Below are 26,209 nucleotides of genomic sequence, written 5' to 3' on the forward strand. Positions count from 1 at the left end.
AGACTCATTAGGTAAACCTTTTCTCGATCATTGTGACTCACAACATAAACAATTGAGTAATGGTTGTGGGTTTTCTCCCACCTTGGACCTACCTTCTTTTGGACTTGGCCCAAGACTTACACGACAACATTCTCTCAGTCACCGAGACTCACAACATAAACAACTACCCAGTTTGACTTATCTCACCCTTTTCTCGGATCTAGCCCACCTCACCATTCTTTTGGACTCTATCCCGACGCTCAAGAAAAACCTTCTCTCAGTCACTGTGACTCACAATATAAACAACTACCCAGTTGAACTTATCTCACCCTTTTCTCGGATCTAGCCCACCTTACCATTCTTTTGGACTTGGTCCACGACGCACAAGATAAACTTTCTCTCAGTCACCGAGACTCACAACATAAACAACTACCCAGTTGGACTTATCTCACCCTTTTCTCGAATCTAGCCCACCTCACCATTCTTTTGGACTCTATCCCGACGCTCAAGAAAAACCTTCTCTCAGTCATTGTGACTCACAATATAAACAACTACCCAGTTGAACTTATCTCACCCTTTTCTCGGATCTAGCCCACCTCACCATTCTTTTGGACTCGGTCCACGACGCACAAGATAAACTTTCTCTTAGTCACCGAGACTCACAACATAAACAACTACCCAGTTGGACTTATCTCACCATTTTCTCGAATCTAGCCCACCTCACCATTCTTTTGGACTCGGTCCATGACGCACAAGAAAAACCTTCTCTCAGTCATTGTGACTCACAATATAAACAACTACCCAGTTGAACTTATCTCACCCTTTTCTCGGATCTAGCCCACCTCACCATTCTTTTGGACTCGGTCCACGACGCACAAGATAAACTTTCTCTTAGTCACCGAGACTCACAACATAAACAACTACCCAGTTGGACTTATCTCACCATTTTCTCGAATCTAGCCCACCTCACCATTCTTTTGGACTCGGTCCATGACGCACAAGAAAAACCTTCTCTCAGTCTGTGACTCACAACATAAACAACTACCTAGTGGGACTTATCTCACCCTTCTCTCGGTCTCAACCCAAGATTCACTAGACAAACGAGTATCGTCATTTCCTTGCCTTAACTAGGTTGAGCACGCCACTAAACTAGTTATTTAACATTATTTATTATGAGAGTGGAGGATCAAACCATCAGCCTGTGGAATGATAATTTGTGTTTATCTACTAACCCATATTTGAAAAGACAACATCCGTAATGACCCATGTCCAGAATTCAAATAAGGACCTCGACATTCCCGTGCAACATAGTCATGTTACTTAACCAACGTAAGTCTTTCTAACATGTTATGTCCTCACTCATATGCATTATGTGATTTCGATTCGTTCATATACTCTTATTTTACTCGAGTGTCGCACCATCTTCTTAGGATGACGAGCGAACAAACTCTTAAATTAAAAGCAAGTAAGAGTGAGAATTGAAATTAGGTATAATTGATACAAGCTTCCAATTTAGTTGATGGAAATGGATAAGATCGTAGAGTCCAAATATTCATAGGTGGATGGGGTTGGTTGGACCTCCACTCACTTCACAAACTATCCACATTCTATTTTTTATTATTTTTAATTAAATTAGGGTCGGGACGAGATCGAATCATAAACCCAATTGATACTCTAACTATTCAGTTAAGCTCACAATGACGATTTTTGTTTTCCTATTAAAATATACTCGAATAGAGTGTACACAGGTTGAGTTAGGTTGGATTGAAAAAAATTTCGGCTTAGTTTAATTGGTGACTTGAACGGCTTAAAAATAAAGTTGACAACTCAATCCAACCCTACCCTTTATTTTTTTAGCTGGATTAGGTCGGAATGTTAAGTTGTTTTTAATTTTTAAGAAAATCCTACTTATCTATCGTACATGTACATTAATAATTAAAATCTTATAAAATTTAAATATAAAATATTTACCAATCACAACACATCACTATTATCGATCACAAATGTTAAATATTCTTAATTTTTTTCAAGAGTAGGGTAGGGTTGGGTTAGATCGTAACTCTATTTTTGGGTTAGTTGAGTTGACCTAACCAAAAAAATATCGACCCGTAAATTGAACCGAATTTTCGATTTTTCAAAAATTCAACCCAACCCAAATTGAAAAGAAAAGAAAAAAATCTATTCTACCGAGTAGTTCGAGTTAATTGGGTTAACTGGTCATATATATAAACTCGAGAGTACGAGGACTAAATTGTTATTTATATGTAAAAAAAAAATAATAAACGTTTTAATTTATTTAATTTTTATAAATTAAGAAAATAAAATATAGTAATTTGGTAGTTGGGCCGAATTTTATATTAGGGCAACTTTTCCTTCCCGGAGAAGATTGAGAGCCCAAAGTCAACGTGGCCCAAAATGAAGCGTCGAGAAGAAGCTCTTCCGACTCTTCGTCACTCTCGATCGGGAGAGTGAACCACGATGGCAATTTTTTAATCAGAGATTCCCAAATTCGGTCGCACCTGAGATTCCCAAATTCGGTCGCACCTGAGATTCCTTACCTATATATATGTTTGTGATTGTGGGCAGCCACTGTTCTTCGGCGCATTCTTATTCCAGTGTTGAGTTCAGGTGAAAAATGGAGAATCCCCAGAAGCCATGGAAGGTGGAATATGCCAAGTCTTCTCGATCCTCTTGCAAGACCTGCAAAAGTCCCATTCAGAAGGAGAATCTCCGCTTTGGCAAGATGGTTCAGGCTACCCAATTCGACGGCTTCATGCCTGTACTCACCCATTTCCCTCTTTTGCTATTTTCCTGCTTTTTTGAGTGATGCTCTTTGTTGGGTTTCTTCTTGTTAGCTTCATGTTCTAGTTTTTGTTCTTCTTGTTCTTTGTTTCGTATCACTCTTTTGACCTGTTTTCTAATTTTCCTTGTCATTTTGTTTTGACTGTTCGTTTGGAAAATATGCATTTGCTTCCACTTTCAGTGCTCTGTCACAATCACACTGATTTTCTTGCAACGGACTTTGCGATTGTGCGGCACTCACTTCTTAGTAGCAAGTGAGTTTAGCCAATTTGTATTTGCTTCCGTATGCTCGAGCCTCTAGCCCTGGTTAGACGAACATGACTCTCCACAATGGTATGATATTGTCCACTTTGAGCATAAGCTCTCATGGCTTTGCTTTGGACTTCCCCAAAAGCTCTCGTGCCAGTGGAGATGTATTCCTTATGTATAAACCCATGATCATTCCCTTAATTAGCCAATGTGGGACTCCCTCCCAACAATCTCAACAATCTGGATGTCGTTCATCTTTCTTGACGCATTCTTTAAAATTCGTAGTATATACCTGTAATAAAACTATGATCGAACATTCTTAATGTTGATATGCTCATATTTTCTGAACCAGATGTGGAATCATGGTACCTGCATATTGAAGAAAGCCAAACAAATCAAATCGTATGTGTGCTAATGATATTTTACCATATGGATACTTGTATAACATCCGGAAAATTTGCTCATTCGTTCGAATTTGCCATATGATAGAATTGATGATGTTGAAGGACTTGACTCATTGAGATGGGAAGATCAGCAGAAGATCAGGCAATATGTGGAAGACAGTGCAGCCGCAACTGCAGTGGCTGTTACGCCTGTAGAGTGTGGTATTGAAGTTTCACAAACGTCTCGTGCTTCTTGCAAGCGCTGTAAACAGAAGATTATGAAAGGAGAGGTAACTTTTTCACGCATATTCCCTTAACATCCTATTCTGTGAATCTGAATATATGTAGACATCTTAGCCGGATTCGAGTTCAAATCTAAACCAAAAGATTGTAAATGTTAATATCAACTTGAGCATACTTTAATTGGTTCGGGCATATATACTCGACTCATAAGGTCAAAGGTCTGAATCTCTCAACTCCGCATGTTATTTAACTAATAAAAACAGCGGGGCATTGCAGAACACGCTTCTATTATTTTTTCTCAATTGCATCATCAATGTCATGAACTCGTTGAAGAAAAACTATTGATTTAGTTGTATTACAATTCGAAGGTTCGATTGTCCACGGCCCTAGATGGGAAAGGGGCCAAGGGTCTGGCTTGGTACCATGCAAACTGCTACATGGAACAATCTCCGTCTACCCAAGTTTCGAAGTTGGCAGGTTGGCAAAACCTCCCATCTTCTGATCAGGCTGCTGTTAGTGCCTTGGTTAAAAAGCCTCCATCTGCTGAAAAAAATGGTATGTTCTTCATGTAATTTTGCAGAATAGCATTTTGATGTTCTAATCTCATTCATTTATTAACTCTTTGTGTACGTACATACGTGCGGATCATAGAAGAGAAGCAGACTTTGAAAGCTGGTAAACGTAAAAAAGACACTATGACAGACCAGGATTCTAAAGTTACTAAGGCTGTAGGAGATGTTTCTGAGAGCAGGTCCATGAAAAATGCTATTGTTACAGCAGACCCTCAAAATCCATCTGATTTAGTGAGTAAACTCGAGGCACAGAGCAAAGAACTATGGAAGCTAAAAGATGATTTGAAAAAGAACGTGACAACCGTAGAGATGCGGGAAATGCTTGAATCTAATGATCAAGATTCAACTGGATCAGAGCTTGATTTGCGTGATCGCTGGTAGTCTCGTCCCTTCAAGCCTTGCACCCTTCATTTCTTATAATTGATTGTTATTGAGAGACTAGTATTCGACGTATCCGTTCTTCTATGCGTTACTCCCTTACGGCAATTATGCTAGCATCTTGTAGTAATTCTTGAACAAATTTGTGGTTTTATTTGTTACGCCAAAACGTTGTTCTTCGTTGCTTTAACGCTGGCACATTTCCTAATTGATGTATATGTCTTGTTAGCGCGGATGGTATGATGTTTGGAGCACTTGCAAAATGCCCGATCTGTTCTGGTTCAATACGTTACTCCGGAGGCATGTATCGATGTCACGGGTATCAGTCTGCATGGAGCAAGTGTAGCTACTCTACACGTGAACCCGAGCGCCTTAAAGGGAAGTGGAAAGTCCCCGAAGAGACCAGCAACCAATATCTTAGCAAGGTTTCTGCAAAAACTAATCTTATATGAAAGTGACATATATCATTATTTCACATCTAATGGTCTCTTGCAGTGGTTTAAATCACAAAAAGGTGCAAAACTGATTCGACTATTGCCCCCACCGTCTTCCAGTAGTGCCAATGGCAATCAAGGTCCTAATAGTCAATTACAATCATCAAAGGCTGAAAGCTTGGCTGAGCTAAGAGTTTCCTTCTGTGGATTAAAAGATTCCGTGGTAAGGTCTTTCGTTTTAAGATTTTGTATGCTTTAAATTACGTTCGTTGTGCCGAATGCAATAGTTGAAATCTTTGTGTTGAATCTTGCAGGGAGAATGGAAAAGAAAAATCGAGGGTGAAGGTGGAGCTGTTCATCCCAAAATTAAGAAAGGTATCATCTTTACCGTCTTTATCTCCTCCGTAGGTCCGTCACCATGTAACTCGTTCAGATATGTTATGTTAGTCCTTGATGACAACAACTAAGTGCAGATACTAATTGCTTGGTTGTGAGTGGAGACATGGATGAATATAATGCAGAAATGAAAAAAGCAAGGTAAAGCATCCTTCTAGTTAGTTTTATCTTTCTTAATCAATCGATTTCCCGTTGCTCTCTCTTTTCGTTACCGGATTCACTGGACAGGAGGACGAAGATACCGATAGTTCGGGAAGAGTATCTGGTAGATTGCTTTCGAAAACAGAAGAAGCTTCCATATGATAGATACAAAGTCGAAGCCGCTGGTGAGTCCACCAGCTTAGTGACCGTAAAGGTGAAAGGGCGAAGTGCGGTGCACGAATCTTCAGGCTTGCAGGATACAGGTCATATTCTTGAAGACAAGAAAAGCATCTATAATACAACTTTAAATATGTCGGATTTGTCAACTGGAATTAATAGGTATGCTTATTTCTCCCCGGCACCCGAAATTGTCTCCCTTATGCATCCATTCGATAATTTTTTCGTCAGTAGGAAGCAAAGGGTGTGTGCAAACGTGCACGTCTTTTGAACTGCCATTGCAGTCTCTTACATATTTATGTTTGTTATTGAAAGCTACTACATTCTTCAAATCATTCAAGATGATAAGAGTTCAGATTGCTACGTTTTTCGTAAATGGGGTCGTGTGGGAAATGAGAAAATTGGAGGAGTCAAACTTGAAGAGATGTCAAAACCAGATGCAATCCGTGAATTCAAACGTTTGTTTCTTGAGAAGACGGGGAATCCATGGGAGGCCTGGGAACAGAAACAAAACTTCGAAAAGCAACCTGGCCGATTCTTCCCGCTGGATATCGTACTACTGTTCCTTTCATCATTATCGCATCATCTTCTTTACTACCATTTACTTTCCGGGTTCTACAGCTCAACTAGTCATTATGTTAATTTCAATGCTTGAGTCGAGTCTCGATGTTGGAACTTGTAGGATTATGGAGTGAACAAAGATATGACGAAAAAACCGAAGAATTATTCAGCAACTAAACTTGCTCCTCAGTTAGCAGAATTAATGAAGATGCTGTTCAACGTGGAAACATACAGGTTTTTCCAAATGACCTTTCTCATTGGCTTTTATGATTTTTTTTGTTTGTTCATTATTTTGAGTAAAACCCTTGCAGGGCTGCTATGATGGAGTTTGAGATAAATATGGCAGAGATGCCGCTTGGAAAATTAAGCAGAAGAAACATCCAGAAGGGTAAAATACGTCTTGAATCTCTCATCAAATACACGAAACCGACTACATTTCCTGGAAAATTTTAAAATATAAAAGTGGATGTGAGATCCCACATCGGTTGGGGAGGAGAATGAAACACCCTTTATAAGAGTGTGGAAACCTCTCCCTAGCAGATGCGTTTTAAAAACCTTGAGGGTAAGCCCGAAAGGGAAAGCCCAAAGAGGACAATATCTGCTAGCGGTGGGCTTGGGCCATTACAAAGGGTATCAGAGCCAGACACCGGTCGAGGTGCCAATGAAGAGGCTGTTCCCCAAAGAGGGGTAGACATGAGGCGGTGTGCCAGTAAGGATGTTGGGCCCTGAAGGGGGGTGGATTTAGTGGGGGTCCCACATCGATTGGAGAAAGGAAACGAGTGCCAATGAGGACGCTGGGCCCTAAAGGGGGGTGGATTGTGAGATCCCACATCGGTTGGGGAGAAGAACGAAACATCGTTTATAAGGGTGTGGAAACTTCTCCCTAGTAGATGCGTTTTAAAAACCTTGAAGGTAAGCCCGAAAGGGAAAGTCCAAAGAGGACAATATCTGCTAGCGGTGGACTTGGCTGTTAAAGTGGAAATAGTTTTTTAAACCCAAACAGACATCTTTTTCTTTTTTGGTTTGGTTCACAATTTTGTTTTCCTTATATTTCTACTTTCTTTGGCATCTACTTTAGGTTTTGAAGCTTTAACAGAAATCCAAAACCTGTTAAACAGTAGCATGCACGATCCTTCTATGAAAGAAAGCTTGATTATTGACGCTAGCAATCGGTTTTTCACCGTGATTCCTTCTATTCATCCGCACATTATAAGGGATGAGGATGATTTCAAGTCGAAGGTGACCAATGACGCATCTGATTCCGTTAAAAGATGGGAACTTTTGTTTTATTCGTGTTTCAATTTGAACTATCTATGAGCCCTCATGTTTTTTCTCCCCTCTTTGGACTACTTTGTGTCATTCATAGTTGAAAATGCTGGAAGCACTCCAAGATATCGAGATCGCTTCTAGATTAGTTGGGTTCGATGACAACAGCGATGAATCTCTTGATGATAAGTATAAGAAGCTGCGCTGCGATATTGCACCAATATCACACGGAAGTGAGGATTATAAGTTAATCGAGAAGTATCTTCTTACCACTCATGCCCCAACTCATACGGTTAGTTTACGTCTCGTGTCCTATCACTTCACGTTGCACAAATAATAGCTGATATTCATTTAATTTACATTTTGGAAGGATTGGGCTCTGGAGCTCGAAGAAGTATTTTCACTCGAGAGAGAAGGGGAGTTCGATAAATTTGCCCCATTCCGCCAAAAACTTAAGAACAAAATGCTGCTGTGGCACGGTAAAGCTAGCGATATTTGAATATAGAAAATGATGTACTATTATAATGATTCAAACCTTGACCTTTGGGTCGAAGTTATAATGTTTTTCCTAGTTGGGCGCTTAGGTTGACTTGATGTTAATGATTTTATGGTGTAGGTTCACGGCTGACGAATTTTGTTGGGATACTTAGCCAGGGATTGAGAATCGCTCCGCCCGAAGCTCCAGCAACTGGCTATATGGTATACTTATTTAGCGTATATTGGTTCGGGGAATATGAATTATACTGAAATTGAAGTGTTTTTTCGTGTTTGGGAATACGTTATTGAATACAGTTCGGAAAGGGAATATACTTCGCGGATTTGGTGAGTAAAAGTGCACAGTATTGCTACACGGACAAGAACAATCCTGTTGGTTTTATGCTTTTGAGTGAAGTTGCATTGGGAGAGGTGTACGAGCTGAAGAAAGCTGAAGTGAGTTGATTTTGTAATGATAATATTGTTTATAGGGTTAAGAAGTGAATTGATGCATATACATATATTTGTTATAGTATATGGAAAGACCACCTCGAGGAAAACATTCGACGAAAGGGCTCGGGAAGAAGATGCCAGCAGCATCGGAACACGTCAAATGGAAGGAGGATGTGGTGGTTCCTTGCGGGAAACCAGTGGCGTCGAACGTGAAAGCGTCGGAGTTGATGTACAATGAGTACATTGTGTATGATACAGCTCAAGTAAGTTTTTAAATAAGGCTTTGGTTTTATGTTGCATACTCGGGTTGTGTTGTGGAGGCTAATATAGGTAGCGTCGAAGAAGAAAAGGTGAGATGTTGAGAAACAATGAAAAGAACTATAAATAGAAAACAAAATTATCCTAAGCTGAACCGTGAGATCTCACATCGGTTGAAGAGGGGAACGAAGCATTCCTTATAAGGGTGTGGAAACCTCTCCTTAGCAGATGCTTTTCAAAAACCTTGAGAGAAAGCCTAAAAGGGAAAGTCGAAAGAGGACAATATTAGCTAATGGTAAGCTTAGGCTGTTACAAATGGTATCAGAGTCAGACACCGAGCAGCGTGCTAGCGAGGACGCTGGACCCCCAAGAGGGGTGGATTGTGAGATCCCACGTCGGTTGGAGAGGGGAACGATGCATTCCATATAAGGGTGTGAAAACCTCTCCCTAGCATACGTGTTTTAAAAGCCTTGAGGGAAAGCCCAGAGGACAATATCTGCTAGTAATGGGCTTGGGCTGTTACAAATGGTATCAGAGCCAGACATCGGACGGTGTGCCAGCGAGAACGCTGGGCCTCAAGGGGGGTAGATTGTGAGATCCCACATCGGTTGGAGAGGGGAACCGAACATTCCTTATAAGAGTGTGGAAACCTCTCCCTAGCATACACATTTTAAAAACCTTGAGGGGAACACCACGAGGGAAAGCTCAAATAGGACAATATTTGCTAGTATTGGGCTTGGGCTATTACAAGAACTAAACAACTGATAGCAATTCCATGAGGTTGATAATCGGCTTTCAAAAGTTCGCTCGTTACAGAATCACTCCCTCCCTAAATTATGTCGTTGTGGATGTCATTAAACAGGTTAAGCTGCAATTCTTACTAAAGGTGAGGTTTCATCACAAGAGGTGAGAAGAAGATAACACGACGTTTTCGAACGGGCGGGAAGTTGTACAGCCTCCAGTTCTGTCATAAGCTCAGAAACTGCTACTCTGTTTTGTTAATATGGGAAAGAATTAAGCTATTTTGAACTCCTTTTTTTGTGCAAGCCATGAAATGATCTCATTTTGAGTAGCCCATTGAGGAGGGAGATCTTCTCGTTTGCTTCCACTTATGTAAAGTAAACGTTGCTTTTGCCTTAAAACAAGTGTTTGAATTGAAATCTTTTGTGATTCTGGACAGAACGTGATTTTGGATTGACATTCTCATCTGTCTAAATGGGATCAAAGTTTGTGATTTTGAAGTCCAACTTAGGCGGCCAGCCGCCACGTGTCACAATCGCCATTTTCTTAGCAGCGGATTTCGGATCGCGTTGCTCACAGTGAGACAACGTATGCTCAAGCTTCAGTTTCCGATTTGATAAGAAGATTTTAGAAAATAGGGGAAGAGAGATTTTGTAAAGAAGTTGGAAAGAGAGTTTGAGTGAGATTGAAAACGGTGTTATATAGCATGCAAGCGAAAAAACAACAACGACGTCTTAAAAAGTATATAGCTTTTTGGGCTAGGAGAATTTGACAACTAGTTGCATCTGTATATTACATTTTGAGGTATTTCATGTCTATCAGATGAAGACATGATTTTGTCGAAACGTCATATTGTCTGCTCATGGACAACATGTCTTGGACAAACATAACCGTGACACTGTGCATGTGTGTCATGTGCATCGGTAAATGTTTGCTTATATCATACGCTTACAACAAGCTAGGGAATTGTAGAAGATGAAAAGAGGATCCCATTATGATTACCAACAAAACAAAGGCTTTAAAGGCTTTGTTTTCTCTGAAAATCATAGCTGCTGCTGTGTTTAATGACATGGGAAGACGGTGGATCCATTAAGCTCTTCATGGCCCTTTGTTTCTCCAAGAGATGACTGAACCCTTCTCTGCTGCATTTGTTTGACCATTCTTAAAGACTCGACTTCCAATGCCTTACGAGTTTTTTGCATATTTAGAAACCAACCAAAGAATTTTGTGTCTCATTTGGATTCCCAAGTCAAACTGTCTCCAACTCCAATAGATTCCCACTTTAACTTCATGTTAATCTCAAACCTACCAACTTCATTATCTTTAAATATTATTTCCGTTCCGTTCGGTAAAGAAAGACACCTCTATACGGATGACGATGTCGTGGTGATGACCATACGATTGAAGCTAGAGTAGTAGCACTCTTGTTATTTGTAGCCCTTATGTAATGGCCAGAACCTACCGCTAGCAGATATTGTTCTCTTTAGACTTTCTCTCAAGATTTTTAAAACGTGTCTGCTAGAGAGAGGTTTCCACACCCTTATAAAGGGTATTTTGTTCTCATCTCCAACCGTTGTGAGATCTCACACCTTAGGTTAGATCATGACATTGCTTTTACCTATGAGATTGAAACCACCTTTGCAGGATGGCAACGACGCGGTGATGGCCATGAAACTAAAGCTAGGATAGTAGTACTCTTGTTATTTTTATGTTAGATCAAGACATTGTTTTTAGCCATGGGATTGAAGCACCTCTGAATGGATGACGACGACGCAGTGAAACATGAGACTAAAGCTAAGATAGTAGTACTCATGTTATTTGTAGCCCTTAGGTTAGATTAATACATTGTTTTTAGCCATGAGATTGTAGCTACGTCAGTGACACTCATGTTATTTGTAGCTCTTAAGGTTAAGGCATTGTTTTTAATTTTTTATGATTTTGTTACGAACATCTAAGTCCATGGCACTATTTTAAAATATTTTAAAAGACTTTACGGTATATCTTAATTAATTTATGCATGAAGTAGCGACTTTATTATAGTAGAAAAGTAGGGTCGTTATAGGTTAGATTGTAATATCCCAAGCCTGCCGTTAGTAGATATTATCCACTTTGGGCTTTCCCTCTCGAGCTTCACGTTAAGGTTTTTAAAACGTGTCTGCTAGGGAGAAGTTTTCACACCCTTATAAAAATGTTTCAATTCCCCTCTCCAACCGACGTGGGATCTCACATTCCATCCCTTTTCAGGGCCCAACATCTTCGCTGGTACTCGTTCCCCTCTCCAATCGATATGGGATCTAACAAGGATCCTAAACAGATTGGAGGAATAGAGCGTTTGCAAAGGGGGAGAGGTGAGTAGTTACATGAATTCAACTCTCAACGACCATTTTTCGATATAATATAAGAAAAGAATTCAAATCTAAACTCCATAAAGATTAAGATAGCTTAGTCACTAAGTAATGTTCATACCAACTTTCGAGTTAATAGGAACATTCTTGAATTGGTTCGATTAGCTTTAATATATCACTTGTCACAATCGCACTTTTGATAGCAACGAACTTGCGACTATGCGGCACTCACTTCCCAACAACAAGTGAGCTAAGCCAATTCGTTCTTGCGTCACCTACGACCAAACGACGTATGCTTGAGCCTCTGATCCTGATCTAAGAAGAAAGTTTTAGAAAACGAGGGCAGAGAGTTTTGAAAGCATGCTCGTATTAACATGATAGTGCACTAATAAGAGTATTCACGGTTTGGCTCGACATATCAATTTTCTAATAAATTTCTATCCACTAAATTATGCTCGAGTTTTTCGTGTATGATTATATATTTATACCTAATTTCACAACACATCAACATAACGTGTTTTTTTTAATTATTATGTTTTGAAAATAATGAAAGAATTGAAAACATTTTTTTTTTTTTTAAAAAAAAAGGAAAATAATAAAAATTAGGGTTTGATGGGACCAAACGCTCGTGGGGACACATAATTTAATTACAAAATAAAAAAGCGGAAAGCGACAAAAACGCAGCAATTCTTAGGTGCGGCGTTCGGCGGAAAACAAAAAATTAATTACTATTTTATCAAAACTCATCAATCAAATAAATTATCACATTTTTCTTCCTTTTTTTTAAAGAAAAAAATAATAATTATTATATATGTATTTTTAATCCCGATATTAGTTTAATCGGGATGTTGAAAGTTTGTTCTATTATGGTCTTTAAACGTTCACAATATATATTTTAAAGCTATCAATTTTAGTCATGGTTAAAGTTTGTCAGGTACCTGACGTTCGACTCTATCTTATTTAGCTTAAAACCCTGTTCGTAGTATTAACATATTAGTATAAACTCAAAAGTTCATAGAAAAGAATCGATCAGGTTAGATTTAAAGCTCATTAACGAAAAACGAAAGTTCATAGTTCGTTTATAACGGATCAGAATTATCAGCACATACTTGAACTAAGCTAATTAAAATCAAAGCCAACGAAGTTTTGTTTTCGATATGAAATTCGAAAGTTCATAGAGGAAAGTCAATTGGGTTAGATTTAAAGTTTATAAACGAAAAACGAATGTTCATAGTTCGTCTATAACTTATCAGGATTATCAGTACATATTCAAATTAACCATGAAAACTCATAATTGAGAATAGGTCGAGTCAAAAGTTCATACACGAAAGTCGATCAGGTTAGATTTAAAGCTCAAAAACAAAAGACGAAAGTTCATAGTTCGTCTATAACCTATCAGGGTTATCGATACATATTCAAATTAAACTTGAAAATTCATAATCGAGAGTAGGTCGGATCGATAGTTTATAGACGAAAGTCGATCGGGTTAGATTTAAAGCTCAAAGACAAAAGACAAAAGTTCATAGTTCGTCTATAGTTTATCAGGGTTATCGATACATATTCAAATTAAACTTGAAAATTCATATCGAGAATAGGTCGAATCGATAGTTCATAGACGAAAGTCGATCGGGTTAGATTTAAAGCTCAAAGACAAAAGACGAAAGTTCATAGTTCGTCTATAACTTATCAGGGTTATCGATACATATTCAAATTAAACTTAAAAATTCATAACCGAGAATAGGTCGGGTCAGATTTAAACGTTTGTTTGATGAGTGAGGAACAAAAAAGTAGAAGAATTTTGAAGAAATATGGAGTTATTAAAGAGATGTTCCCTAATAACCCAACACAAAGACCTTCCATGTCTCCCTTTCACACTCCTTTATTAAGCCTTAACCCTTCAACCCAACCCGCACGCCCACTCCCTTTTCCCTTTACTCTTTTCTACTCTACTCGTGCGCTCTTACCTTCTTTTATTCCATGGCGTCTTCTTCTTCTTCTTCTAGTACTGCAAATAGTAGCGTGTCGGGCGGCGGCGGCGGCGGCGGCGGTGGCGGTGGTGGTGGCTCTCCTTGTGGAGCATGCAAGTTTCTGCGGCGGAAATGTGTGGCTGAGTGTATTTTTGCTCCTTACTTTAGCTCGGAACAAGGGGCTGCAAGATTTGCCGCCGTTCATAAAGTGTTTGGGGCTAGTAATGTGTCTAAGTTGCTGCTTCATGTCCCTGCTCATGATCGCTGTGAGGCTGTTGTTACTATTGCTTATGAAGCTCAAGCAAGGATTCTTGACCCTGTTTATGGCTGTGTTGCCCATATTTTTGCTCTCCAACAACAGGTAATTTTGAATATGAATGCAAGATTATGTTTTTGAGGGTTCGGGAAACCTGATCAACCCAATTCAAGCTAAGCTATATGGTTTGGGTTGAGTTACGAACTTGTTTGAATTATTTGAATTGGGTTCAGTTTCAAATAGATGAATATTTTACTGATTGAATTGAATTGATTCATGAGTTTCTTTAAAACTAGATAGGATTGTGAGATCACACGTGGGTTAGAGAGAGGAACGAAACATTCCTTGTAAGTGTAACATCTCGAACCAATCACTAGTAGATATTGTCCGTTTTAGCATGTTACGTATTGTCATCAGTCTCATTGGTCTTCGTAACCCTTTCCAACCAATGTGAGATCTCACTATCCACCCCCTTGGGGGTCTAGCGTCCTGGCTAGCACACCGCCCAATATCTGACTCTGATACCATTTGTAACATCTCAAGCCCACCGCTAACAGATATTGTCCATTTCATTTTGTTACGTATGGTCGTCAACCTCACAGTTTTTAAACGCATCTACTAGGGAAAGATTTTCACAACCTTATAAGAAATGTTTCGTTTCTCTTTCCAACTGATGTGAGATCTCACAACAAGGATATGAAAACCTCTTCTTAGCAGACACGTTTTTTCGTGAGATCGAGAACCAAATCGGACAATATCCGCTAGCTGTGGTCTTTGGACAAAGAAAATTTCAAATGAATAACCTTAATAACTCAAACTAACCTAACAAATTGAGTTGAGTTCATTATTTAAGAAGAGTAATCTAGATTGAAAAAATTATCAAATCTAACAATTGAATTAGGTCAAAAAGTCTCAATCTGACTCAACCGAACCCACGAACACCCTTTTTAAAATCCTTAAAATGGGGTTTTGTTTGTTGTTGTTGATTTTGAAGGTGGCATACTTACAAGCACAATTGATGCAAGCCAAGGCTCAACTTGCCCAAACCCTGATGGAATCAGGAGGCAACATGGAGCTTCAATGGACAGGGAGCTTCAATAACAATCTCTCCAATGGAATCCCAAGCAATTATGAGACTCAAATTATGAACCCAGCAGTTTCCCCACAGAGCTCAGTGGAATCAGCAGCCAACAACGATGCAGCATTAATGTTCATGAACCATTATCAAGAGAGCCAAACATTGGCTAGAAGAAGATCAGCTTCATGTCATGGTGATCTTGGGGAGCTTCAAGCTTTGGCCCTTAGAATGATGAGAAACTAATTTTCCTCACTTAATCAAAAAAGGGTCTAATTTAAGTTCATGTTTTGTTAGAGATGATACTCATTAAAGGCCCCTTAATATCATTTAAGAACCCTAAATATATTATGTATATATAAACTCATGGATTCTCCTTTCTAATTTCACACGTTTTGATTACCCTAAACACCAATTCCAATTTCTTTCAACATCATGGATTGGTTGCTTTGTTCTTGTTTTTAATTAATTGTATATTGTTTTTTTTAATATTTAATTTTGAAGATTGTAAACCATTTACGAAGGGAAGAAAAGAATTGAGGGAATAGTACAAAATGGTGTACGATTACATTAAAGCTAAAGTNCAGTTGAATACAGAGATATTCATTTAACTTGCGGGAACAGAGTGGAAACGGGATGGAAATGGGAAAACTTTGATTTTCGTTGGCGAAACGAGGTGAGATCGTAAGGATGAGAATTGAAACAGGTGACAGAGATAGGGACGGATTATGGCCCGCCATACCAAACTCTCTAATTGAATATGTTATAGTATAAGAGTCAGTTTGGAATGACTTTCTCGAGTAAAATCGTTAGAAGATGAAGAAAAAAAAAGGTTCGAAAAATGTGGGAATCTAGGGTTATGAAAAAAGTTGTTCCCAACATAGGGATTGAAGAAAAGGAGTAGGAGGTTGGTATGGGGTGGAGCCTTGTGGTTTAGGGTTTACATGTTAAGTAATAATTAGGTGCACCCAACCTTTAAACTAAGTTTCAAACTAATCACTCATAATTTTGTATTCACACAACTAAGCAAAGTGTCCCCTTGATTGAATGCATCATTTCTAACCATTTCTATCTACAACATCCCATAATTAATCTCTTCAACACGATTATCTAGAATTTTAAAATTTTCATGTAACACCCGAGTAAAGTAGAGGTGTATAAATGAACCGAGAGTAAATCTAAATGAGAATGATCTTGAGAATAGAAGGATTAAGAAAGGTTTAAAGGAAATGAAAGTTACTATGTATACCAACAAGGTGCATTTTCATTTTTGGTGACTGAATCACAGGATGTTCATGGTTTAAACCGTATACCAACAAGGTCATCTTCATTTTTGGTGACTCAATCACAGGATCTTCATGGTTAAACGGGTTTTGCTTGCAGTAATTCTATGTTTGGTGACCATCTGGGAGTTTTCCTATGTGAGTGAGAACAAAATATACTGTAAGCACTTGAGTTGGTTTGTAAGGATAATCTTCACTCTTAAAATACGAGTAGATAACATGACCATGACATGCTTAGAGGACTCGTATTGGTTTCTAGGGACAGTGTTCACTTTTAAAAAGCGAGGAATAGTAACGTGACCATGTCGTTCAGATGCAAGAGAATACCTGAACCATCGGGTGCCATGACATGCTTGAATGACTCGTATTGGTTTGTGGAGCGAGGAATAGTAACTTGACCATGTCGTTGGGATGCAAGAGAATACCTGAACCATCGGGTGCCATGACATGCTTGAATGACTCGTATTAGTTTGTGGGAATAGTGTTCAATCTTAAAAAGTGAGAAATTGTAACATGACCATGTCACGAGAGATGAAAGAGAATTAATCGATTATCAAACCATCATTGGTCTTAAAAAAAAAAAAAAAAACCATTTAAAATCCCAATACCATTAACTTGATTATTGACTATATACATTGTAGAGGAATTTAAAAAAAAAAAAAAAAAAAAAAAAAAAAAAAAAAAAAAAAAAAAAAAAAAAAAAAAAANAAAAAAAAAAAAAAAAAAAAAAAAACCAATAATTTTAGCCTAAGTGAGCTAACATAAAGTAATTATTATTAATTATTTGAGATTTTGATCCCATGAATGTGGCCAACACCAAACCTAATAGACAAGGAATCTCATTTGATCACTAAATTATACACTTAACCCTTCATATTACTAATTAAATAAAATTATTTATTTCTCATGTACTTTATATTATAAATATATTCTTTCAAAAAAAAAAAACCCCATTAATTTAATTGGGGGAAGATTTGATATCTCATCAAAGTTGAGTGTGATTGAAGGGGGAAAGTTGAATAATGCATTAAAGAAGTGAAAAGGATAAGGACACAAAAGGGCATACATTTGGACATACCCAAAACCTATTTCTCTTGCTTTACCCTAATCGGGAAGCCTTCTCGATCGTTTTTCGGACCTGTCTCTACTAAAGAAGCCTCCTCGATCGTTCTTTAGATCTGTCTCTATTAAGTTATACATCTCGATTTAAATATAACCAGCATGTTTTTCTTACCCATCGATCATGTGAACTCGTTAATCTATACAACAAAACATTTGATCCACTATTATGCTCGAACTTAGTTATTACTCAATTATATTAGAAATGATAGTTTTAACTTGTATTGAACTCTTTTACGAGTGATTTACTTGTATTGTGATACTGTAGTTAGATAAGCTACTAGTCTAGTTAGGATTTCAAGCGTTATTCATGTTTAATTAAAAACTTCTAAGATTGTCAATTTGAGCATAGTTCAGTGAAAGACAATACATCAATTATCATTTTAATGATCAATAGTTTAATTATTCATCTCGTTCAACTCAAATAAATGAAGTTACCATTTTGGCATCAACATTTAACTTGAAAATCACTACTCTAAACTAACATCGTACTCGTGTTAGTTGAATTTCTTAATTGTCGATTAATTTATTTATGTCCAATAAATTCGTAATTCAAAAAAATACAAAATTAAAAATTTAGAGACTTATTAGATATTTCTGACCTATTTGATAAGACTTAAAAATTGCCCATTCATTTTTTTTTAATTATTATTATTATTTGTAATATTTATATGCATACATAAAGATTCAACTACACATGGTGAGGGGTACCAATGATGATACTTTTAGGTGATTAATCTAATTAATTAGTGTTGTGGATGTTCCCAAAGCTAGGCCCAATGGGCCTCAAATAGGATAAAATCCTAAGAAAGCCCAAAAAACTTGTCATACCGAGGCGAGGAACCCGGCCCGACCATTGATATCTCGGAACAACTTAGACCCTTCTCGTAATTTCAGCCGACTCAATGTACAACCCTAACATCTACGTAGTATGATAAAACTGACTTAAGAGACAGACGCAATCAATACTATCGAGTTCTATGCTACTCTAATTTATGCATCGAAGCAATGTGAGATCTTGCTTTGTAATTATATCCGACCCACATAACAAGAGAGACCGTAAAGCTGAACGAGTACTTACTCGAGGATATATATACAAAGAGGCAGAGCCAAGAGGTAAAAAATGAGAGCTTTAGCTGCCCAGAAAGACAAGAAAAAAAAGACAGAGATGTTCCAAACTTTTGCTGCAAGTTTGCAGCTCATGTAAATGTAATTGTGTTGGGATCTGCATTTATTAGGTAACTAAGCTAAGCTATTGAGTGTGATAGCAATAATATGTGTCAAATTAAGCATACCTATGGGCCTATTTGGATCCTACTCTTCCTTAAATAGAATGATACTCAATCCTTAGCCCATCCCCTTCAAAACCCTAAATTTTTCTATACTTTATTAGCTCAAAATGAAGGAAAATTTTCTCTATCTAATAGAAAAATATAATTTTTGTTAATGGGTTTTCTCGAGTTTCTAGGATTACGACATATTATCCTCTTTGGACTTTCCCTTTCAGGTTTCCGTTCAAGGTTTTTAAAACGCGTATGCTAGGGAGAGGTTTCCACACCCTTGTAAAAGGTGTTTCGTTCTCCTCCCCAATCGATGTGGGATCTCATAGATGGTTTGGGATACCCAAATGAATGTCGTTCTTGTATTATAAACATGTATTGCAAGGGAATTTGTAGGTTATCATTTTGAAGATGGATGGTTCAAGATACCCAAATGAACGTTGTTCTCGTATTATAAACATGTATTTTAAGGTAATTAGTATCGTTCTGAAGATCGATGGTTTGAGATACCCAAATGAATGTCATTCTCATATTATAAACACGTATTTCAAGGGAATTCATAGGTTATCATTCTGAAGATCAATGGTTCGAGATACCCAAATGAATATCATTCTCATATTATAAACACGTATTTCAAGAAAATTCATAGGTTATCATTTTGAAGATCAATGGTTCGAGATACCCAAATGAATCTCGTTCTCGTATTATAAACAGGCATTTCAAGAGAACTCGTAGGTTATCGTTCTGAAGATCGACGGTTCGAAATACCCAAATGAACGTCGTTCTCGTATTATAAATAGGTATTTTAAGGCAATTAGTAGATTATCGTTCTGAAGATCGATGGTTCGAGATACCCAAATGAATGTCGTTCTCATATTATAAACACGTATTTCAAGGAAATTTATAGGTTATCATTCAGAAGATCACTGGTTCAAGATACCCAAATGAATGTCATTCTCATATTATAAACACGTATTTCAAGGGAATTCATAGGCTATCATTCTGAAGATCAATGGTTCGAGATACCCAAATGAATGTCGTTCTCGTATTATAAATAGGTATTTCAAGAGAACTCGTAGGTCATCGTTCTGAAGATCGACAGTTCGAGATACCCAAATGAATGTCGTTCTCTTATTATAAACCGGTATTTCAAAGTAATTAGCAGGTTATCGTTCTAAAGATACGTGGTTGAATACCCAAATAAATGATTTTGTTTATAGAGATGAGAGATAAAAGAAATAGAGGGCTTCCATTAATAATTTCCAACTGTGATTCAATTCAAATTCCTTTCTCTCTCCTCTCACTCTCTCTCTTACCAATGCCTATTACCAAAAGCAACTGATTGTAAATCATCAGCAGACTCATTGAAGCTCCATTGTTGAACATTTGAATGCAAGTGATCAAGAGTATACATGGAATAGCCTGAGGTTTCTTCAAAGCTTTCATATGATCCACTTTCCTCCATTTTAGCCATGTGATGCTCATAGTTCTCATTGGACTGAGAATTAACCATAATGCTATAATTCTCATCATAATAAGGGTTCGATGCCGAATTATTCCGAGTCGGATTCGGATTGAACTCGAGCATTACGTTCGGTTGCTCCGACTGAAACCAGCTATGGAGATCTTGTGGATGACAAGGAACCTTTCTGCTATTCTTCTCAGCCTCACCTCTATTACCAGACACGTTCATCATGTTTTCTGCTGCTTGTTCCTTAAGAGAAGCTAGTTGTGCTTGAAGACTCACAACCTGAAAAAAAAAAAAAATAAACAAGCTTGAGTTAATGAGTTATAGTAAATTTAATCTTACAAACGAGCTGAATTAGGGTTTTAATGCCAAATGACCAGACGTTAGTTATTACAGATATTGTCTTTTTTGGGCTTTTTCGGCTTTCCACACCTTTGTTAAAGGTGTTTCGTTCTCCTTGAATCTTCCCCTCGACCCATTATTTGAATTGAAAAGAAAAAGGATGTTTTTGAAACCAGTTTGCCAGAGAGAATTTTCCACACCCATATAAAGAATGTTTCGTTATCTTCTCCAACCGATATGGAATCTTGCAGTTTGAGAATGAATTAAGGTCAAAGTTCGAATCTTTCCCTCGACCCATTATTCAAATTGAAAAGAAAAAATGGTGTTTTTAAAACGCGTCAGCTACAAAGAGTTTTTCACACCCTTATAAAGAATGTTTCATTCTACTCCCCAAACCGATGTGGGATCTCACAGTTTGAGAATTAATTAAGGTCAAAGTTCGAATCTTTCCCTCGACCCATTATTCGAAATGAAAAGAAAAAATGATATTTTTAAAACGCGTCTTCTAGGGAGAAGTTTCCACACCCTATTGAAGGATATTTCGTTCTCCTCCCAAACCGACGTGGGATCTCACAATTTGAGAACGAATTAAGGTCAAAGTTCAAATCTTTCCCACAACCCGTCATTCGAATTGAAAAGAAAAACACAAAGAGGAAGAATCACCTGTTGTTGGAGGGCAAAGATATGAGAAACACAGCCATAAATAGGATCTTGAAGCCTAGCTTGAGCTTCATAAGAGATAGTAACAGCAGCCTCACAACGCTCACTAACAGGCAAACGAGCAAGAAGCTTAGACACATTGCTAGCACCAAACACCTTATGAATAGCAGCAAAATGAGTAGCGCCTTGTTCATGGCAGAAATATGGCGCAAAAACGCAGCCTCTGACACATTTTCTTCTCAAGAACTTACAGGCTCCACAGGGAGAACCAGAACCTGTCATTTTTTTTTTGGTACTTGGAGAGATCTTTTGGGGTTTTTTTGTTGTTTTTTTTTGGGGTTTCCTTGTTGTTCTTGGGTGATGGGTTTCTCTCGTCAAGGGATTATGATGGAGTTTATAAACACTTGAAGAAGGAAGAGGTGGATGATTTTAAAATGATAAGAAATGGGTTTAGGTTCCCTAAATGGACGACATTTTTGAGTATTTTATTACTCTCAGATGGGTTCTCTTTATTATCTCCATACGACAAAAGATCAGCTGTTGTCGTTGTAGATTAAACCCTTTTTTTTATATACTTTCTTTTCTGATTGGATTTCTTTAATTAAACATGATAACTCGGGTTAAATTACACGTTTAATCTTTATACTTTTGGGTTTGTGCTTAATGGAAGTTTTAAGTTGTAATGAGTTATGTTGTGAGATCTTATATGGGTCGGAGAGGGAAACGAAACATTTTTTTATAAGAGTGGAAACTTATTACTAGTAGACGTGTTTTGAAATTGTGAGGCTGGTGACAATATATGATGGGTCAAAGTGGATAATATTTGCTAGCGGTGGGCTTCAGTTGTTACTAATGGTATCAGAGCTAGACACTGGTTGGTGTGCAAGCGGGGAAGTTGGTCCCTTAAGGGGGTGGATTATGAGATCCCATATCGGTTGGGAGGGGAACGAAGCATTCCTTATATGTGAGTGTGGAAACTTCTCCCTAGTAGACTGTTTTAAAATTGTGAGGCTGATGGTGATACGTAATGGGTCAAAGTGGACAATATTTGCTAGTAGTGAGTTCCGATTGTTACAAATGATATCAGAGCTAGACACTAGTTGGTGTGCAAGCGGGGACATTGGGTCCTTACGGGAGGTGGATTGTGAGATCCCATATTGGTTGGGAGGGGAACGAAGAATTCCTTATATGTGAGTGTGTAAACTTCTCCCTAGTAAACGTGTTTTAAAATTGTGAGGCTGATGGTGATACGTAATAAGTCAAAGTGGACAATATTTGCTAGTGGTGGGCTTCGCTGTTATGAATGGTATCAGAGCCAGACACTAGATGGTGTTCAAGCGAGGACATTGAGCCCCAAGGGGCTGAACGGTGAGATCCTACATTAGTTGGGGAGGGGAACGAATCATTTCTTATATGGGTGTGGAAACTTCTCCCTAATAGACGCGTTTTAAAATCATGAGACTAATGACAATATGTAACGGGTTAAAACAAACAATATCTGTTAGTGGTGGACTTTGGCTCTTACATTTGTACACGATTCGAAAAAGGATTCGACATTTTCCAGCGACATGCTCACGTTACTTACTCCTCGTTTGAATCCCATTGTATAGAAACAGTGAGAAACACAAGTACAATTTTTAAAAAACCAAATAATAATCAAACGGGTCTAAAATTTCAACTTTTATATATCTAATAGATTCAAGAACATGCTATTCCACATCTTTATTCAATCGTATCCAACCATATTTGTTCGGGAGCTTACTAAACACGAACTTGAAACTTGTGAATTAATAATTGTCGAAATTGAGGCTGAAAAAGGCCGTAATAAACTGAAAAATGTGGTGTTTTTAAGTAGAAGAAAAGGAGTAATGATGGGGATTTGCAATAAACATATGATAATGGAAGCTCTGAGAATTAAAAAAGCTGAAGAAAACAAAGAATGGTGACACTGGAGAATACAACAGTTAAAACTATATACTAATTAATATCACACATTAATTCATCAAATTAAATTAATAATCAGACATAGAAATGGTGCTTTTAATTGTTTAAGTTTGAGAGGGCACGACATGTCGACCACTAACTCCACTCTTATCATTATCTAATCCAATTTATAATTACTTATTTTCACTTTTATTTCATTTCCAAACCAACATGTCGACCTTGCTCCCCAACCCTAATTATAACCACATCAATTTCACTCTTCCTTTTTTTAAAAAAAACAATCCACTATTATGTCAGCTGCCTCCACTGATTCTTCAACATCAGTCGTGTGATGTCCCACGTTGGTTGGGGAGGAGAACAAACCACCATTTACAACGGTAGAAACCTTTCCCTAACAAACGCGTTTTAAAGCGTTGAGAGGAAGCTCGAAAGAGAAAGCTTAAAGAGGACAATATCTGCTAACGGTGGATCTGGGTCGTTACAAGTAGGTTCGGACCTCTACTTAGTCTCACTCAAGTTTCATCCTAGTCATGGATAGATCATCCAGGTTCGAGTCCATAAGTAGTGAAATTGCCCTATGAAGACTCGCATTTGCTACGGTTCTAGTGGGTTACCTCAACCAAGCCACTGTCTGTGAGTCACCAGCTCGTTCTTCAACAGTCAGACGATCATCCTCGTTTTGTCCGAGCACAGCCCAACTCGTTATTAAGACATGTACTATTAATCAAAAAGTCAAACGTTCAAATTCTCACTTTCTAAACTCAAAATATATAAACGAAACAATAATAATTTCAATGAAATGAGAACACTCTGATCGAATTTAAGGGCTACAACTTAAATAAAAAAATGCAACTGTCCTGACTTCATTTCCATGGTTTGCACATCAATGTAGTAGCACGTGACTTGAGTATTTAAAGAAAAAATGCAATTGTCCTGCCTTCATTTCCATGGCTTGCATATCAATGTAGTAGCACGTGACTTGAGTATTTAAAGAAAAAATGCAATTGTCCTGCCTTCATTTCCATGGCTTGCATATCAATGTAGTAGCACGTGACTTGAGTATTTAAAGAAAAAATGCAATTGTCCTGCCTTCATTTCCATGGCTTGCATATCAATGTAGTAGCACGTGACTTGAGTATTTAAAGAAAAAATGCAATTGTCCTGCCTTCATTTCCATGGCTTGCATATCAATGTAGTAGCACGTGACTTGAGTATTTAAAGAAAAAATGCAATTGTCCTGCCTTCATTTCCATGGCTTGCATATCAATGTAGTAGCACGTGACTTGAGTATTTAAAGAAAAAATGCAACTGTCCTACCTTCATTTCCATGGCTTGCACATCAATGTATAGTAGTACGTGCAACTATCCTGACTTCATTTCCATGGCTTGCACATCAATGTAGTAGCACGTGACTTGAGTATTTAAAGAAAAAATACAACTATCCTACCTTCATTTCCATGGCTTGCACATCAATGTATAGTAGTACGNGCATCCCCATTTTTATTTGTTGGCCACTTAAGCATGAGCTAATTAATTTAATTTTTTTTATTTAATAAACATTGTTTCATATTGGAGAAATGGGACAAGGAAGGGCATCCTAATTTCATCAATATGTTTAATTAAATTAATCCAAATTAATACAAACTTAATTATTTAACTAATCTTAAAAGGAGCAAAACTACACTATTACCTTATAATCATTTGTCTAATCTTTCTTAATTACTTTTTTAATTAAAAAAATATATATTTTTTTAATTATATATATTCTTCCAATGGATACCTTTTTTGCATCCCAAAGGCACTTTAATATATTCTTTATTATTCTTTATTTTATAATTTAAAACTAGAAATGATGGAATAAATAGGGATAAAATGGAAAAAAGGCTGTGTACGGTATCTTCAAATATTTATTCTTTTAATATTTCATGTTCATAAAAACTTTATGTTAAAAAAAAAATTGTAGATTATGTAAAGCATTAGGATTGTTTACAAACTCTTTTGTTATATTATAATGAAAATTCGAAATTTCAAGCTGGTCGGGGTAGTGACCCGAATGACTTTAATAACGTTCACAACCATTCGGGTCACTACCCGACCCAATCAACCTTTTATTTTCGTGTTGGGTTGGATTAGGTAGTCGGGTTATTAATTTATTTATTTTTAAACTATTTTTAAAAAATCTACTCTATTCCGAAATATTTACTAGTCACTATCCATCATTAACATCAGTTACAAACGTCAAATATTCTTAATTTTCATAATAATCTCAAAACTAGAATGTGGTTCGGTGGATTGTAAACCCTATTTTTTTAGTTTTCAACAAAAAAAACAAAAAAAATCTACCCATGAACTGAATTTTTTTCGACTTTTTCAAAAAATCAACATAACCCAAATCGAAAAAAATCAAATCTAATTCAATCCCACGATTTGAATTAAATAACTTACGTTGTTCGAGTCGTCGAATGAGATGAACACCTTCGTCATTGAAAAGGTAAAAAAAAATAAGTAAATAAGAGTGGTTATTTTAATTAAAGGCTTCCTCAAAGTGGTAAATTATATTAAGAGTAAATAAGTAGGGGTGGATATTCCTATTTGGTAGGGATTATCACTGTAATGTACTATCCCTAGTCACTATTTTAAGTTAACCAAGGTAGATTATTTCGAGGATTTCATCATGGGGATTAGTTCCTCATGAACCTTATTCTATTCATTTTCAATAATTTGATTGTAATTATAGTCACCAAAATTCATGTATTTGTAGCTCAAATATATGTAGTATTTTATTCACTCAAATATATTTGGTAGCTCGTTTATTTCGGTTGAATATGTACATGTAAAAGTTCGAAGAGTTTTAGAATAGGGTTTCTCGAAAAAATACTCTAATTTAGGAGAAGAATCAATGTCGGAGACGGATATGTCTAAACACACTCTGAATAACATGTGTTCGACATGTAACTCATGTA

The 26,209-nt window shown here is 37.3% G+C and overlaps 3 protein-coding genes across 3 annotated transcripts; 2 read left to right on the top strand and 1 right to left on the bottom strand.

The window, feature by feature from the left end:
* Positions 1–2,398: 2,398 nt before the first annotated feature.
* LOC111811542 (poly [ADP-ribose] polymerase 1) lies at positions 2,399–10,002 on the top strand. The gene is made up of 20 exons (XM_023698439.1): positions 2,399–2,758; positions 3,383–3,432; positions 3,520–3,703; positions 4,025–4,211; positions 4,308–4,605; positions 4,836–5,031; positions 5,102–5,263; positions 5,355–5,415; positions 5,514–5,577; positions 5,665–5,916; positions 6,070–6,307; positions 6,437–6,549; positions 6,627–6,703; positions 7,394–7,554; positions 7,682–7,873; positions 7,952–8,060; positions 8,198–8,280; positions 8,374–8,511; positions 8,589–8,771; positions 9,629–10,002. The coding sequence occupies exons 1-20, from the start codon at positions 2,615–2,617 to the stop codon at positions 9,674–9,676; spliced, it is 2,940 nt and encodes a 979-aa protein (XP_023554207.1). The 5' UTR covers positions 2,399–2,614; the 3' UTR covers positions 9,677–10,002.
* Positions 10,003–13,829: 3,827 nt separating this feature from the next.
* On the top strand, positions 13,830–15,396 carry LOC111776496 (LOB domain-containing protein 16-like). Its single transcript, XM_023655954.1, has 2 exons — positions 13,830–14,180; positions 15,070–15,396. Exons 1-2 carry the CDS (start codon positions 13,830–13,832, stop codon positions 15,394–15,396), a joined length of 678 nt encoding a protein of 225 aa, XP_023511722.1.
* A 4,748-nt stretch (positions 15,397–20,144) lies between these two features.
* On the bottom strand, positions 20,145–21,584 carry LOC111776519 (LOB domain-containing protein 29-like). Its single transcript, XM_023655986.1, has 2 exons — positions 21,306–21,584; positions 20,145–20,582 (listed from the first exon to the last, which is right to left on the bottom strand). The coding sequence occupies exons 1-2, from the start codon at positions 21,582–21,584 to the stop codon at positions 20,145–20,147; spliced, it is 717 nt and encodes a 238-aa protein (XP_023511754.1).
* Between the last annotated feature and the right edge of the window lie 4,625 nt (positions 21,585–26,209).

Source organism: Cucurbita pepo, chromosome LG15, assembly GCF_002806865.2.
Source record: "Cucurbita pepo subsp. pepo cultivar mu-cu-16 chromosome LG15, ASM280686v2, whole genome shotgun sequence".
NCBI lineage: Eukaryota > Viridiplantae > Streptophyta > Magnoliopsida > Cucurbitales > Cucurbitaceae > Cucurbita > Cucurbita pepo.